The 14,613-nt window shown below is 43.8% G+C and overlaps 1 protein-coding gene across 2 annotated transcripts; it reads left to right on the top strand.

Moving 5' to 3' along the window:
- The first annotated feature begins 842 nt into the window (after positions 1 to 842).
- Positions 843 to 14,149, top strand: khdrbs1b (KH domain containing, RNA binding, signal transduction associated 1b). Of its 2 annotated transcripts, XR_006362442.1 has the most exons (11): positions 843 to 988; positions 2,942 to 3,063; positions 3,901 to 4,017; positions 4,360 to 4,506; positions 6,490 to 6,623; positions 7,401 to 7,638; positions 7,821 to 7,888; positions 8,161 to 8,219; positions 8,324 to 8,512; positions 10,664 to 10,735; positions 13,005 to 14,149. XR_006362442.1 is itself a non-coding variant. In XM_044052703.1 (9 exons), the coding sequence occupies exons 1-9, from the start codon at positions 895 to 897 to the stop codon at positions 8,428 to 8,430; spliced, it is 1,086 nt and encodes a 361-aa protein (XP_043908638.1). In that variant the 5' UTR covers positions 843 to 894; the 3' UTR covers positions 8,431 to 9,653. The 2 variants fall into 2 exon arrangements, 1 of the variants encoding a protein (XP_043908638.1); XM_044052703.1 differs by lacking the exons at positions 10,664 to 10,735; positions 13,005 to 14,149 and having other exon boundaries at positions 8,324 to 9,653.
- Positions 14,150 to 14,613: the final 464 nt, after the last annotated feature.

Genomic DNA, 14,613 nt, shown 5'->3' with positions numbered 1-14,613 from the left:
ACAAAGTATAATAAAGCTGGTTAAAGCTGACCCTAGATGTGCCTCGGTAAGCTTGTGAAAAATAATAATAATAATAATACTAATAATAATGACCAGACCTGACCTCCATGCCAAGTTTCAAGCATTTCTATGCACGTTAATGACAGGAAAGCCACAGATCAGGACAACAAGTATCAGGACATTCGGTGGAATTAAATTTTGCCTCAGTTTTCACCTTAGGAGGCGCTATATAGAGCCCTGGAGCAACGGGACCCCAATATCTTATTATAGGCAGACCTGACCTCTTCAAGCAGTTTCAACCGTTTTATGCACTTTGACCCCCTCAAAAATGACCACAAAGAAGTTAGAACATATATACATATATATATATATATATATATATATATACATATATATAAATAAATATATATATATATATACATAAATATATATATATATACATATATATGTACACACACACACCACCAGTTATCATCATATAACTCACTGTAGTGGGGGTTATCATCTCCAGTGGAGGCGGTGCACGTCCACACAGTAGGCGGCGTCAGACCGTGTGAGCTCACTTCCGTCCGACTTGACTGGGATCAGTGTTCTCCGTCTTTTTGTTCTCCCATTTCATCCAGCACAGCACAGCTGCGAGCACGGAGCCAGCAGAGGCGCGGAGAGAGAGAGAGAAACAGACACGCAGAGAGACCACGAGCCCGCAAAGTAGCGGACGCATATTTTTTCCTGGTGCACAAACGCCCGGTTGCCACATGCGAAACGCAGTCTGCGAAGAGGATACGCCGCATTTGTTAGTTACATAACTGGACTACTTCTTTTCTTTTATTCTTGGGCTTTTGCCTCTTATTTTGTTGCACCGAAACTGACCCCCCCTCCCTCTCTAAACTCAAAATGGAGAACGACGACAAATACCTCCCTGAGCTGCTGGCGGAAAAGGACAGTCTGGACTTGTCGTTCACGCACGCCATGAAACTTTTGAACGCAGGTAAAGTAGTGCGGTGTGCGGTGTTGTGTGTGTGTGTGTGTGTTTATCCTCACCCTACAGTGGGGTATGTGTGTTGAGAGCGCCACGCGTGTGCGGAGCCGGGACGTGGACAAGCTCATTCACAGTTCGAGCTTTCACTGTTTCACTAAGTACAGATGTGTGTGTGTGTGTGTGTGTGTGTGAGAGAGACGTTCAACTAACGTCTGAAACGGCAGACTTGCGCCGTTGGAGTACGCACTTTCAAATATGCTCTTCACGCTAATTTCCGCTCCCCCTCACAGCTGCGGCGTGTCTCTGTTGTCTCTCCGGACACTCGTGTTGAGTTCACGGACTCAGTGAGTGAGTCCTCCAGTTTAGCGGTTGGAAAAAAAATGTTTTTATCCGGTTGTATCCGGCAGGCAGCGGCGTCGCGCGACCCGCCAGCCGAGAACCGGTCGCGAGTCATGGAAACTTCCAGATCCCGTTGAGTGTTGGGGGGTCTCGACCGGGAGAGAGATTTTGCTGCTGAAGTCAAGATATGACAGAATTATAGTTGTGCTGGAGCGTTTGGTGCTCGTTATTTTGTGTGGTCGTCAAGTTAGCTGCTAAAATGTGCTTTTATCCAACCATTTTATGTACATTTGTTAATGTAAATGTTCAGAAAACACGACGTAACATGTGATGTTTGAGAAAGCACATGGCAAAACATTAGGGCATCAAAGTGTAAAACTGAAGCACTCTCAGTGTAGTGAATATGTATTAGTTTTTACAGCAGAGAGTGTTAGATATTGTGATTTACAATTTGAATTACTTTCATTCTAAGTCAATCTTCAGTTCACTATTCACTGGGTAATGGATTTAAAACATGCTGGAGCACTGATGCATGAGATGCCATCAACATCATTTTCTTTACTACAGAAGTTGCAACTGAGTTAAAGTAACTCATTCCAATAAAGAAAATAAGACCTCGAGGCAGGCGACCTGATGTCAGTGTTTTAATTTGCCTTTGCAGATTGATAATGGCATTGTGTCATGACAGTTGTCGAGCCCAAATGTCCTTCCTCTGGTTGTTTTGAGTTTCTCTCTGCAAAGCTGCTTCCCGTGTAAGAACCTCAGACACCTGCTGAAGATTCAGCTGGCCTCTTTTTGGCAGGATATGCGATATCTTTGCCTCGTCTCTGAACCTCAGCGTTGGAATGACACGCAAAAGGTGTGCATGTGTTGTGTTCATTGTGGATTCCCCTCCTTAATGCATCCAGTCAGAGCCACCCCTCTTCTCTCAAGTCTGCAGCTGGTAGACTGTGGTGTGGCTGACGTGTTTGCACACAGCAGGCTCATGAGTTGTCATGATCAGGAGAGAGGAGGCGGTCTGAGATGGTGCTGTGTGCCTGGGAGGAAGGGTTGATGGATGGTGGTTGTGTAGTGCCAGCAGCTATGTCCAAAAGTGAATTAATTGGAATATAAATGCTAGAGTATGAATGGTCACACAATTGGAAAATGTCCTCCAGGTCTTCAGATACTAGATGATCTCCTCAAATGTCTTAAAACAAAATAGGGAAAAAAACATACAAAAGCTTTGTATTGTCAAAGCTGTTACTGGTATATGCTTGTAGCAAACAGTTATTGGATTATTAATGTGAACATTTCCACTCTTATTAACTATGTTGCCCAATAAAAGCCAAATGAAACCAATCGCATTTCATTCTTCTGAAAGCAATATTGATTGGTAGTTCTTCGGTTATTGTTGATTTGTTGGATTGTTGTTTGAAATAATTTCATAAACAGGAAAACTCAGGCTTAAAAAGTGAAGATGTGTTACTAGAATTTAACATTTCAGCCTATTTATACACCAACATCTTACTGTTTTCACCACGTATTTGGTTAAACATAAATCCACCTGGTAATTATGCCAACGATATGCTCTGTGGTTCCTGTGAGATTGCCTTGCCTGAAACGATTCCTCTCCCCTTCTAGAAATTGATAGAATCCAGAAAGGCGAGACTAAAAAGGAGGCAGAAGCATACCTGGACCTTTTCACAACAAAGAACATCAAACTTAAGGAGCGGGTGCTCATACCTGTCAAACAGTACCCGAAGGTGAGCTGACTTTGCCTCTGATATTCTGATTTTTTCTTTTTTTCTTTCGTTCCTCCTCTGTCCTGTTGTCAGTGTGAACTCCTCTTTATTAAATTTATCCTTCAGCCAAGTTTCAATTATAAAAAGCCACAGGGTTACTCGAGAGCCCCAAATGACTCCTCTCAACCTTGATCTTAAAGCCCCAGAGCATAATTACAACAGATACTAGCATGTCTTAAGGATCAAAATGTTAATATCACAATGGTCAGAATAGATCCATAGTCGAATAACTTTTAGGTTCATTTTTATTTTTTCATGTTAACACAAATTGAACAACCACACTTTTTTCTAAAAAGAGTCAAATCTATAGCTGCAACCCCCAGATCAATACGAGTATTGACACAACTGTCTGAGCTCCAGACTTGAGTTTAATTTGTGCGTCAGGAATAACAAAGCTAACGAGAGTGTTCTTCTCCGACTATAGAAGGCTCCTTTTACAGCTCCAGCAGGAATTCCGTTAATGCGTTTGGCAGTGACATCTAATTGTAGAGGACACATCATATACACAGTAATCACACTGTTGAAAGATTGAGGAGATACAGATTGCTGCTTTTGATCACAGGCTGGTTCTGGCTCAGTGCTTGGATAATTGTAGCAAATGGTAACCGGCGGTATCACAGCCCTCAAGGGCTCCTATCGACCTTCCTTGGTAAATCTACTTCTTACGGGCTGTGGTGTGCACAACAGGCCCTCTTCTCCGCCAGCGATCGCTCCTTCACTTTCTCTGCATTAAACTCGTCTCGCCCCTTTTTGATTGTAACGCCGGTGTTTTTTTTTTCTGCTTTGCTTTGTTATTAGTTCAATTTTGTGGGGAAGATTTTGGGACCTCAGGGTAACACAATCAAACGGCTACAAGAAGAGACCGGAGCCAAGATCTCTGTGCTGGGCAAAGGATCCATGAGAGACAAAACCAAGGTACGATACACACACACACACACACACACACACACACACACACACACACACACAAATACAGTGCTAAACGCCTGTGAGAGAGTACTTGAAGCCATAAGGCATCTGGTCTATACTTTAGGGGGGCAGCAGGCAATGAGCCCAGATAATGTCAACTGGCAGGACTTAATGTAAAGCCAAGGGCAGCTGTGTCCATACATCTGTTTCAGGAACCCGCAGGATCTTACACAGAACTTGTTCCCTGCCTGTTCACATTACACTATAAACAATGGAGTTAACACATCAATGCCCCTTTTTGAGGTGGTAGCTGTGCTGTCTTTGACTCTTTTTTTTTTTTTTTCCCAGGAGGAGGGGTTGAGGAAAGGCGGCGAGCCCAAGTACGCCCACTTGTCCATGGACCTGCATGTATTCATTGAGGTGTTTGCCCCCGTTCCCGAGGCTTACCTGCGCATGGCACACGCCATGGAGGAAGTCAAGAAGTTCCTGTTTCCCGTGAGTTTGCCTTTGCTGTTGGCTTGTTTGTTTGTCTGTTTGCTTCCTTCCCTTGAAATGTAACTACCAACCCGCCCCCCCAACTAATTCAATTAATTATTTAGCAGACATTTAAGGGAAATTATGAAAGGCTAAAGCAATGTCTTGAAGAGTTGACAGACAAAACAGTGCTTTGACTAACGTTCTAATGACATTTGTATTGTGCAGCTTACTGATGAGGTGCCAGCTTAATGCAACTCGAACAAGCCAATGATTATTTTTCAATTAATCTGTTGATTCTCTAATTTATTGTTTGATATGTAAAATGGTTTAATTGATGCAGTGCTATGTTAATGTTTTCAAGTACCTTGGAGGTTTTCTCCCCCGCCAATTGACTACATTATTAAATTGAATCTCTGCTGCTCTATCAGTCTATTATGGAGTAATTGTTTCAGTTGTACACACACTTTTTTTGTCTAAAAGTCAGTGCACAGATGGAATACTCGTCCAGAAAAGGGTTGAGTGGTGGCATAACTGAGGATGTCCGTTTCAGAATAGGCGAGCAACCACGCGTCGGTCGCTGTCATCTCAGCTCTCTCCTGACACGTAAAGCAATCGTCGGAAGAGGATGAATTGGGTTTGCTTTCACAGTGTCGGCGGGGTCACCCTTTGATATGGCTCGTCCGCAAGTCCGTCCCTCACTGTGTCTTCGCAGTATGATGTTCGTTCTTCAGGGAGTGACAGGAGTCGCTCCGGAGATGCACAGCTCCCAGACAGATATGTGGGCTTTATTGGTTTTATGCCGAGAGATTCTTAAGCGTGGGCCAGCGCCGTCTGCTGTCAAATCCAGCTGTAAGAAACCGTAGTGCTGGAACAATGGCTCCTGCCCAGGGGTTTTTTGAGATGCCTCACAGTTTTTAATTAGTGTGGAGGGTCCTTTTCAGAAGGAATAATAAGTTGGATGAGAGTCAGAGTGAATGCTGGTTTTTGCCATGTTATGTAAAAAGTAATCTGTCAGACTGGAAGTCCTTCATCTGAGAATGGGAAATATGTTGATGAATAAATCTCTGAGAAAATGGGTGGACATGATTTGCTGAGGAAATGTTTTATGCATCATCTGTACTTCTCAGGTATTCCAGTCATCTTTGACAATTCCTCCTCATCCCTTTTTTGTCTGCTAATGTAAATGCAGAAAGCAGGGGGCTTGCTTCTGTGTCAGTGATTTGCATAGCTTGTTATTTTTCAACACTTGCGAAAAAGAAAATATATCTTTTGAGAATGTAAGAAACCTCATTAATCTAAATACCTCATTGGATAAAGACATGTCACCTCAGTGGTTTGTTAAATGCAAGTGCAGTCGCGCTCGTCTTGGTCTGAGACGAATTTGTAATCAGTCAGATGTTTTTCTTCTGCTTTTTGCTCCATTGAAAAGAATTGAAAGCCATGTTGTGCGCAGCATGGTCTAGTGTTCCCCCCTCCCCGCTCCTTTCTCAACATTGTCAGTGCAATGTCACGATTCCAGTCCAGAGACTCATTTATATAAGAGTATTGATTGGGTCACAGTGTCGCTCTTGTGACTGGGTTCACAGAAAGGCGGCAGTTTGTGCTGCTCAGCACAGACGGCCGCACTCGCTCACCCACCCTCACTTAGTGTTTTGTAGACGGAATAAAGAAGCAACCTCTGATGCAGACCTGTCAGGAAGTGCAGGCAGAAGTGATTTACATTTTGTGCATGATGGAGAGGAGGCACATGGAGACGGCGAGCGTGGATGGATGGTTTCCAGCCTCCCACATTCATGACCCCTCCCTCCCCTCTCACACTCTGACTCACTGGCGCTGAGACTTTTTCTTCCACTCGCTCTGTTAACCATTAGGGGAAAGCTGAGCATCTCTGTGATTGTGCTCCACTCGTTCCCGCACACTTTTCCTCCCTCGCTTTTCACTTCTCCTGTGTAATGTGCTCTTGGTTTTTAACTTGTCCTCTTATTGTGTGCATGTGTTTAGGATATGATGGATGACATCTGCCAAGAGCAGTTCATGGAGATGAGCTACCTGAACGGAGGCCAGGAGCACGGAGCCCGAGGTCGCGGGGGCATGCCGGGCAGGGGCCGTGGAATCCCTCCTGCTGGAGCGCACAGGTGAGGAGACGCGCACACACACACACACACAGATATTCTTGTATAACAGTGGCTGGGTCGGTGAAGTAATAAAAAGATCTAGATCTGTTTCAATGAAAATGCTGAGTAAGATTAGAAGGACAGTTAGAATGGCTTTTCTGTAATTGTGTATATCAGAAGATGCCTTCATATACACTTCATATTCTATGTTGCCTATAAGCTTAGTGTTATAAGACAGCTGTCTGATGTAAAGTGGTCTTATTGGCTTGTTTTTGAAAAGGCACAGTGCAAAGGTTTTCCCTGATACCATTAAGACCTCAGGCTCCCTGATTCTAACGGCTTAAAAGCTTTACTCCCTAACCTACATTTCTCAGCCTGAAAATGTTGTTGCCGTTATTCTAAATGGTAAAAGTTAGCCTCTGAAACTGGATATGACTGGAAACAACAGGCCACATTTGTCAACGGTGCACGTTTTTGTAGCTTATTGATTTTTCTGTTGTTTTTCTGTCTTGATGAACATTCGAGCAAACGCATTAAATAACAATAAGTCAAAGGTTTACGCTGGCAGCACATCTAGTATTGTGTTTCTGCGTCAGAGATGGAGAAAATAAAGGTTATGTAATTATGTGTTTTCTCTTCCTGACAACAATCAGTGCTTTCACTGTCATGACTTCACTTTAAGCACCTTAGCTTCTACTCGCTCAATAATAAACGCGTTACTTAAATAGGACGCTAACGCATTCGTTAACAGATTTCACAACTACAGATTAGAGTAATGACCGCTGCTCTCGTCTTTAGGGGAAGAGGAATGCCTCCTCGTGGAGGTGCTGTGAGGGGAGGCGTGACCCGAGGTGGCCCAGCCAGAGGCGGCCCAGTGAGGGGTGGCCCGGGAGGTCGAGGAGGGCCCCCTGCAGCACCTGCCAGAGGAGCTGTGGCACCGCGTGCCAGGCCTCCAGCTGCCGGACCTCCCCAGAGGATGGCGCCCCCACCACACCAGCACTCCTCCACTGCAGCCTCTGAGAACTACGATGAATATGTAAGTGGGGAAGTCATTCATTGTTTTGGGCACCCACTTAGCTTTGAACTGCTCATCCAACATCAGTTTGCTTTAGTGCTATGGAAGCACTTTGGGGACATCTTGACATTCATGATTTACAGACAAGTCCCTCCTCAAATCTGACTCTGTTTCTCTGTTTCTCTGTTTCCTTCCCTCTTCAGGGCTACGACGAGAGCTACACAGACACGTCCTACGAGTCGTACGACAACTATTACAGTCAGCCGCAGGCGTGAGTCAACCAGACGTCTTTAACGGTTTTTTTTTTAGTTCCCTCTTAGTTGCTAGATTGACTGAGAAGAAGTGGAAACACTTTTCCACCTCTCTGCACTCTGGTATTTGACAGAGAAGCAGCCAGAACTCAGGTGTTCAGTGCTGGAGAGCGATAGCTTTAATCTTGAAGCCAATTTTCCTCTTAGCAAATGTTAAGATCAGCAGTTACTTGGCGGTTTTTCAAATAATAAAAGTGATTTTTTTTTTCTTCTTCTCCCCGTCTTTGACCAGAGAGCCAGAATACTATGACTATGGACACGGAGAGACCACAGACTCGTACGAGTCGTATGGTAAGGGCTCTGTTTTACTCTTAAACGCCATCAGCGCAGAGCTTGTCGGGGTGTCTGTGTTTTGAAGCCTGTGTTGTTTTTGTTTGTGTCTGTGTCCTCTGCAGGCCAGGACGACTGGAATGGGACCCAGCAACTAGGTCCAGGAAAAGCCCCTCCCACCTCCAGAGGGGCCAAGACGACTTACCGGGATCACCCATACCGACAGTACTGAAGCGGACTCGCCACCCTTAACGTGTCGCCCTGACTACCGCCTGTCTACCATGGCAGCTCTTGCTTTAAGCAGCCCGACAAAAGTAATTGTCCGTTTTGTCTTTGGTTTGGTCTTTTCCTACGCCGGACTTTATACGAGAGAGCAAATTGGGAACTGAAAATTGGAACTGGTTTTTGTGATTTGGCCGCTAACTCCCTCCCCACCACCACACCACCACCACCACTACTACTTTGTCACACCCACCCATCCATTCAACCAACCAAAGCGGCTTTTAGACGAGTTAAAAAGAGAAGTTGGTGACCCTTTTTGTTCCTTTTCATTTAAATTTTTTTATTTTATGTTGCTGTATTTTTCTCTCTGACTCTTTTTTACCCCCCCTCTGGCTTTTTTTGCATTGTTGACCGTTAATTTTTTTAACTGTTTTGGAATAATCATTTCTAGTGGAGTCGGTGGCTCACACCCACTTGTCTAAGGAGTCCATTATAATTGTTTATAAATACAAAGAATCTGTCGAGGGTCAGTTGCAGATTCCCATTTAGGCTACATTTCAAAATTCTTTTTAATATAGCTAAATAAAAGACCTTTTAAAACTTTCAATCATGTAATATAGACTTTTAAAAAAAATCAAACAACTGTTAAATTAAGTGAAGGTTAAAGAATCAATGTTAATGGAATTATTACAATTCATTTTTGAATGATGGTTTGTTTTTAAATAGTTCTAAAACATTGTCCATTTAGGATTAGTCAGCAATATTTGTCATTGTACGTAGAGTTTTGAAATATAGCCCTAATAGACACTGTTGAGATGGACTGTCCTCATATCCTCAATTTGTTATACATGTTAAAAAAGACGTTAATTTTACGATTCTGAAGACAAAAATGTTTGTTTTAATAAGAACACAGCCGAGAGCTGGCCTCCTGTTATGCTAAAAACACAGTTCAGGTCTTCATTTTGTGATCTGACTCTATAAACTGCATGCACAAAGTACTCAAAGAAAGGATTGGGACAAAAATCTCCACATGGGTCTTCTCTTTCTACAGAGAAGGGATCCTGCAGCTCAATCCTAACTCTTGTACATATTTTAAAACTAACTGTTTATCTGTACCCTCTCCATAAAATGCATTATGCTACATGTGTAAGCTTGCCTAAATAGGTTACTAAATCTGTCCAAAAGATGTTTTGCAGCAGTTTGTCAATAAAGCTTAGTTTGTTTTTTATGAAACTTAACTTGCTTTATTTGTTTCCTGTCCTAGTAAAATTCTGAAATGGCCTTTTTTAAACAACCTTCAGCAGTCAGATGCAGGTGTTTTCCTTTTGTTTCTCATTCAAAACGCATTTTAAATCTAAATGAATGTATTGACGCCTGACGACTTTAACCCTACTAAATGATGTCTTGACTGATTATCAAAAGAGCACAACTTATTCTCTCTCTCTCTTTCTATACTTTTTAAAAAGGACCCAGAGGTAAGACCTCTAAAATAACCTGGATAGCTTCCTAATGTGTATAGAGTTCTAAAGCATTGAATGCCTGGGTATGTATAAGACTTTTTCAATCCTCTTACCTGTGGTCGTAATCGTTAATGAGAATTTGCTTTTATAGCATCTGAAAATTAACTTGAGTTCAAACCACCATTCAGGTCTAGGCTTCATTGTCACGAATGACGCCGGCGCGGCGGCTACTTTAGTGCAGAGTAATGGCAGTGCAATGGAGAGGACGGTTATAACCTAGAGAACTCCACCGTAAAGGTAACCTAACCCTAAATGTGTAATTTCGTTAACGTGTGTTTATCCATTGACATAAACTTGCTGGTAACCGCGTAGTTTCTTAAAAGTCTCACCACAGTCATGGCAACAACAACAACAACAACAAAAAAAAGAATCGACTCAAAAGTAAGAAAAACGTAACTTCCAATATCACACAGTCGTGGATTTCATGTATCAAAATAACTGTTCTGTGTACTAACAAAATACATTAGACTAGTGTTAACGTAACTCTTGCTAAAATGAACGAGAGCCAAATCGATGTCCAGATCGTCTGTAAAGTTGAGAGCTGCTGTTACTTTTTTCATTTGCTTACTGTTAATATTTCAAAGGTCGTGCCTGTACGACGTTATCCAAAAAGCTTGAGTTGCATGAGCAGATCTTCTCCTGTAGACTTTGCATGATACCTGTCTCAAGTTTCTCCCAGTGTTCTTAGACACGATATTGATTTGGGGTTTGTCCTTCCTTCAGGCACAGCTATCGGTCACTGAGTGCCCAGAGACTGACAGTCTGCCCGAGTGAGACCATACAAATACACCTCAGGTTGGTTCTCCGCTGCACCGTCCTCCATTTTACAGGTCCACGCCGTTGGACTTTGCTTGCCCATACACACGCATTAACTACACACTCCATATTCCTTTCTTTCCCTCCCCCCCATTATCACTCTCCGCACAGCTTTTTAGATTGATTTCTCCCTCCCAGGCAGCCATTAGTGTCCATTCATGTTTGTCTGAGAAGAAAATCCACTTGCATAAATGGGAAACTTTTGTGAAAAGTGTAGAATCAATCAATCCAAGTGCTTTATATTTGTTAAAAGCTTCATTGCTTTTGTAGCAGCAGAGCCTTTTTATTTTTACTGAATCGCAAACGGTGCATTCATGAACACTTGTACATAGGGGGGTGGGGGCTGGTCTTGCGGGAGTTCATTTCAGGCCCAGTTATTAATACTGATAATAATTCTATAATGATAACTCTGCTCCATTCACTCCCAGAGACAAGTGACGTTTTTACCGCATTTATCCAAACGAGGAAAAAGCGACTGTGTGCAACAACACCAGACTAGAACAGCTTATTTCACTCTACTGACACAAGAATAGCATTCATCCTCTCATCTAAACTCGTCAAGAAAGTGAAAAAGTGCTTTCCTCCAAATGTCAAACCGTCCATAAAGTGCTAGATTTAAATTTTAGATAACCTTTCATGCATTTGTTTTCCAATATCTCTAGTAATGTGAGTGCTGAATTCAGGAAGGAAGGAAAGTATTCAGTCTCTCTTGCAGACACATTCCTCTCTGTGTCCATCGTTCAAAACCACCAGCACTGTCCTTTTTCAGCCTGTAAGTCTGAGTGTGCAGCAGCAGCAGCAGCACTTTCATGACATTCACAGCATTTTAAAGGTTGGTTGATCCTGACGATTGCCCAGCTCCTGTTTAAGTCGCTCTGCTTTTGACGGTGTGTGTGTGTGTGTGTGTGTGTGTGGTCACACACTAGCCTTCAGCGATTCTGAGGGAGGGAGAAAGCATCGCCGGTGTCAGCGCGGTCTCAGAGAGAAAGTGACTAATGAGGATCTGTAGGCTCAAGGTTCGCTCTCTCTCTCTCTCTGACGGAAAGAAAGAAAACAGCAGCAGCAGCAGCAGTGAGAGGACTCTGGAGATTCTCCAGAACGGAACCAATGAGAGGGAAAGAGGTGTCAGAGGGATTTCTCATGATGTCCTCTGTGTGTCTGGAAGGCATTACAACGTTAAATGAAGGCTTGGAAAGTAGTGCTGGAGTTGATGCTGGTCAGTGGAACCATCTCAGGTTATTCTTTTGAGAGAAAGGTCACTCGGTTGTTTAGGGATTGTGTTCAAACACACAGAAATGTTAGAAAATCCTTTTTTTCTTTGTGACAGTAACGCATCACAATTGTGGTTTTTGTTAAAGCTGGTTTTTATTCCTCTAAAATAAATAATAAACGACGTATGCTGCCGTACTTCCAGACGTTAAGAGAAACCTTAAATTCTAAATGAGACGTAGTCTGGCAACAAAGACTGCGTTCCCACTGCAGGCCAAATGGATTTCTGTCTCATTTCTTTTTTGTTTTCTTTCTCGCAGACTTCTGCACACTGTCACTTGGGTTAGGGAATTGGTGATTCCAGACATAACCAAGCAATCGGCATGTGTTGCTATGGTAACGATGATGGCGTACCCACGTGTGTGGCACTTCTTTCAGGGGGGAAAATCGAGTCGCCGTCATCTCGGTGTCCAAAAAAAATCGCCCCGAAAGTAACGTGCACAGGCGCTCGGCCACAGAGGAGGCTGGTGTTAAACATGGAAGTGTTCCACGGTGACAAAAGACAGTTTGAAATCTAATGTGAACAAATCTGCAGAAATCAGGAAGGAAGAATTGTGAATGCACTGGTTTTTAATTAAGCTGCAAAAACACTCAAATTCAGACGTCTGACCGCGTCAGCTGTTGATTGAAAAATTAACACACCAACCCATAATCATCCGTCTTGCCAGTAATGAAGTCTCACTTGTTAAAAACGTTGTGTAGCCACAGTCTGAAGAACTGCTGCTGCTGCTGCTGCTGCTGGAAAATGACCTTTTAATCAATTATTGCAGCCACTGCTTACAAATCAGATTAAAACAAGGAGTTTATAGTGGGCGCTTTGTTTTTGCTAAGCACTCCCTCTCTGAAGCTGCATTAGTCGGATAAGTTCATGTTTAGTTTTTTATAATTCATAATTTATGATGAAATGGCAGTAAAGCTCAGGAGGGTTGAGTGACTTCACGCTCACGTCAGTGTCTGTGCTCTTTTCTCTCTCCTGCAGTGAGGACATGCACGGGAACAGCTCACAACACGGAGGTGGTCGGAACGACTCTCTCGGGGCACTCTTTGGAAAAAGTAGTGGCCCGATGCCCATTTCTGTGCTTGGCGGGGCGGCGGGGGGGGGGGCGGGGAGCCAGGGTTGTGGTGGCCGTCTGCCAGTTGACCCACAGAGGGCGGCTGATTTAGTGAGAGGAGGAAGAGGAGGAGGCTGCAGCCGGTCAGCGAAGACGTTCAGAACGACCATAGACTGAAAAACAGCTCTGCTTTTTTGTTGTTGTTTTTTTTGTACGATGACTACGTATCATGTTGATATTGAATTACTGTGCGTTATCATTGTGCAATTATTTTTCTAACATTGAATACACACAGTTTCCACAGATCACAAATGTAATTGTTACAGCCTAACTCGCCATAAAATGAGCACTCCTGTTATAGTAAGCTGTGAAATTGTTTTTAATTTCCAGTAACTCGGTGAACTGTGAAACACAACTGTTCAGAGTGAGGCGAGCTGCGTTCAGGAAGACTAAGTATTCAAGTCTGAGTGCCTTATTGCCGCGAGCGCCGATCACTATCTGGCGATGGGCGAGTCGACCGCGGCCACATCTTGGCACCGCGCGGCCCCCGAGGATATCACATGCTAATGCGCTGATGGCAACACATTTGCATGTACTCGCATGTTCCCGCCAAACACGCGGTGTTTGAGAGTGTGAGAGAGGGACAGAGGGTGAAGACTGACATTACCAAACTTGCCCTCCCATCTACTGTGTTGATTTGATTCTCCGCCGAGTTACATTTAGAGGTCGAAACTCCACTTTTTGTGTGTGGAGAACAAATGTCTCTGCTCAGAGGCAACATTAGCCAAGGCAGCGGCTTCATTTCGCTTATTGGAAAAGCTGCCAGCTTACAGCACAGAACATTACATATTAGGGAATGGGCCATAACCAAAACAATTCATTTTTTTATCTGCTTTTATGTCTGAAAATAATGATTTTCTTTGTCTCTGGTAATTTAATGAAAGACAAATGATGGTATGGAATCTGTCTCCTTTTGTTTCAATTGATGAACTGTCAAGTGGCGCCACACGAGGTGGAAGAGAGAGAAAATGTTACCCTGCAATGATCAATAAAAGCAAAGTGTTGAATCCGAGCAGAGCTCCGTGTATCAGTCATCTGTGATGTTCCCTGTCGGCTGTTGCTCGCCTCTGCCCGCCGCCGCGCAGTCACCGCGGACGGTCACATGACGTGGGAGATGAGACGGGAGGCCAGGCCATCCTGTCTTTTTCAGATGTGGGGGTGTTTGGGGGGGGGAGGGGAGGAGTTATATATGCTGCGGGGGAGGACGTGTTAAAAATGATAATGTGGAGACGCTGCTGTGGGCCCGATATGGCGGAAAACTGGATCGCTGGATCTTTCACGCCATCGGAGGAACATCACATGCTGTTGACTGTGAAGACGGTGACAATCAGCCTCCCCCAGCTCTGCTGCTGCTGCTGCTGCTGCTGCTGCTGATGCTGCTGCTGCTGCTGCATCAACACCCACAATAATCTGCGGGACTCAAAGGTGCTTAAAGGGGAGTGAGCTGACCCTGTGTGTCCTTGATCTCCCCGGGGG

Source organism: Solea senegalensis, linkage group LG20 (genome assembly GCF_019176455.1).
Source record: "Solea senegalensis isolate Sse05_10M linkage group LG20, IFAPA_SoseM_1, whole genome shotgun sequence".
Taxonomy (NCBI): Eukaryota; Metazoa; Chordata; class Actinopteri; order Pleuronectiformes; family Soleidae; genus Solea; species Solea senegalensis.
This window is presented reverse-complemented; position numbering and strand designations above follow the sequence as displayed.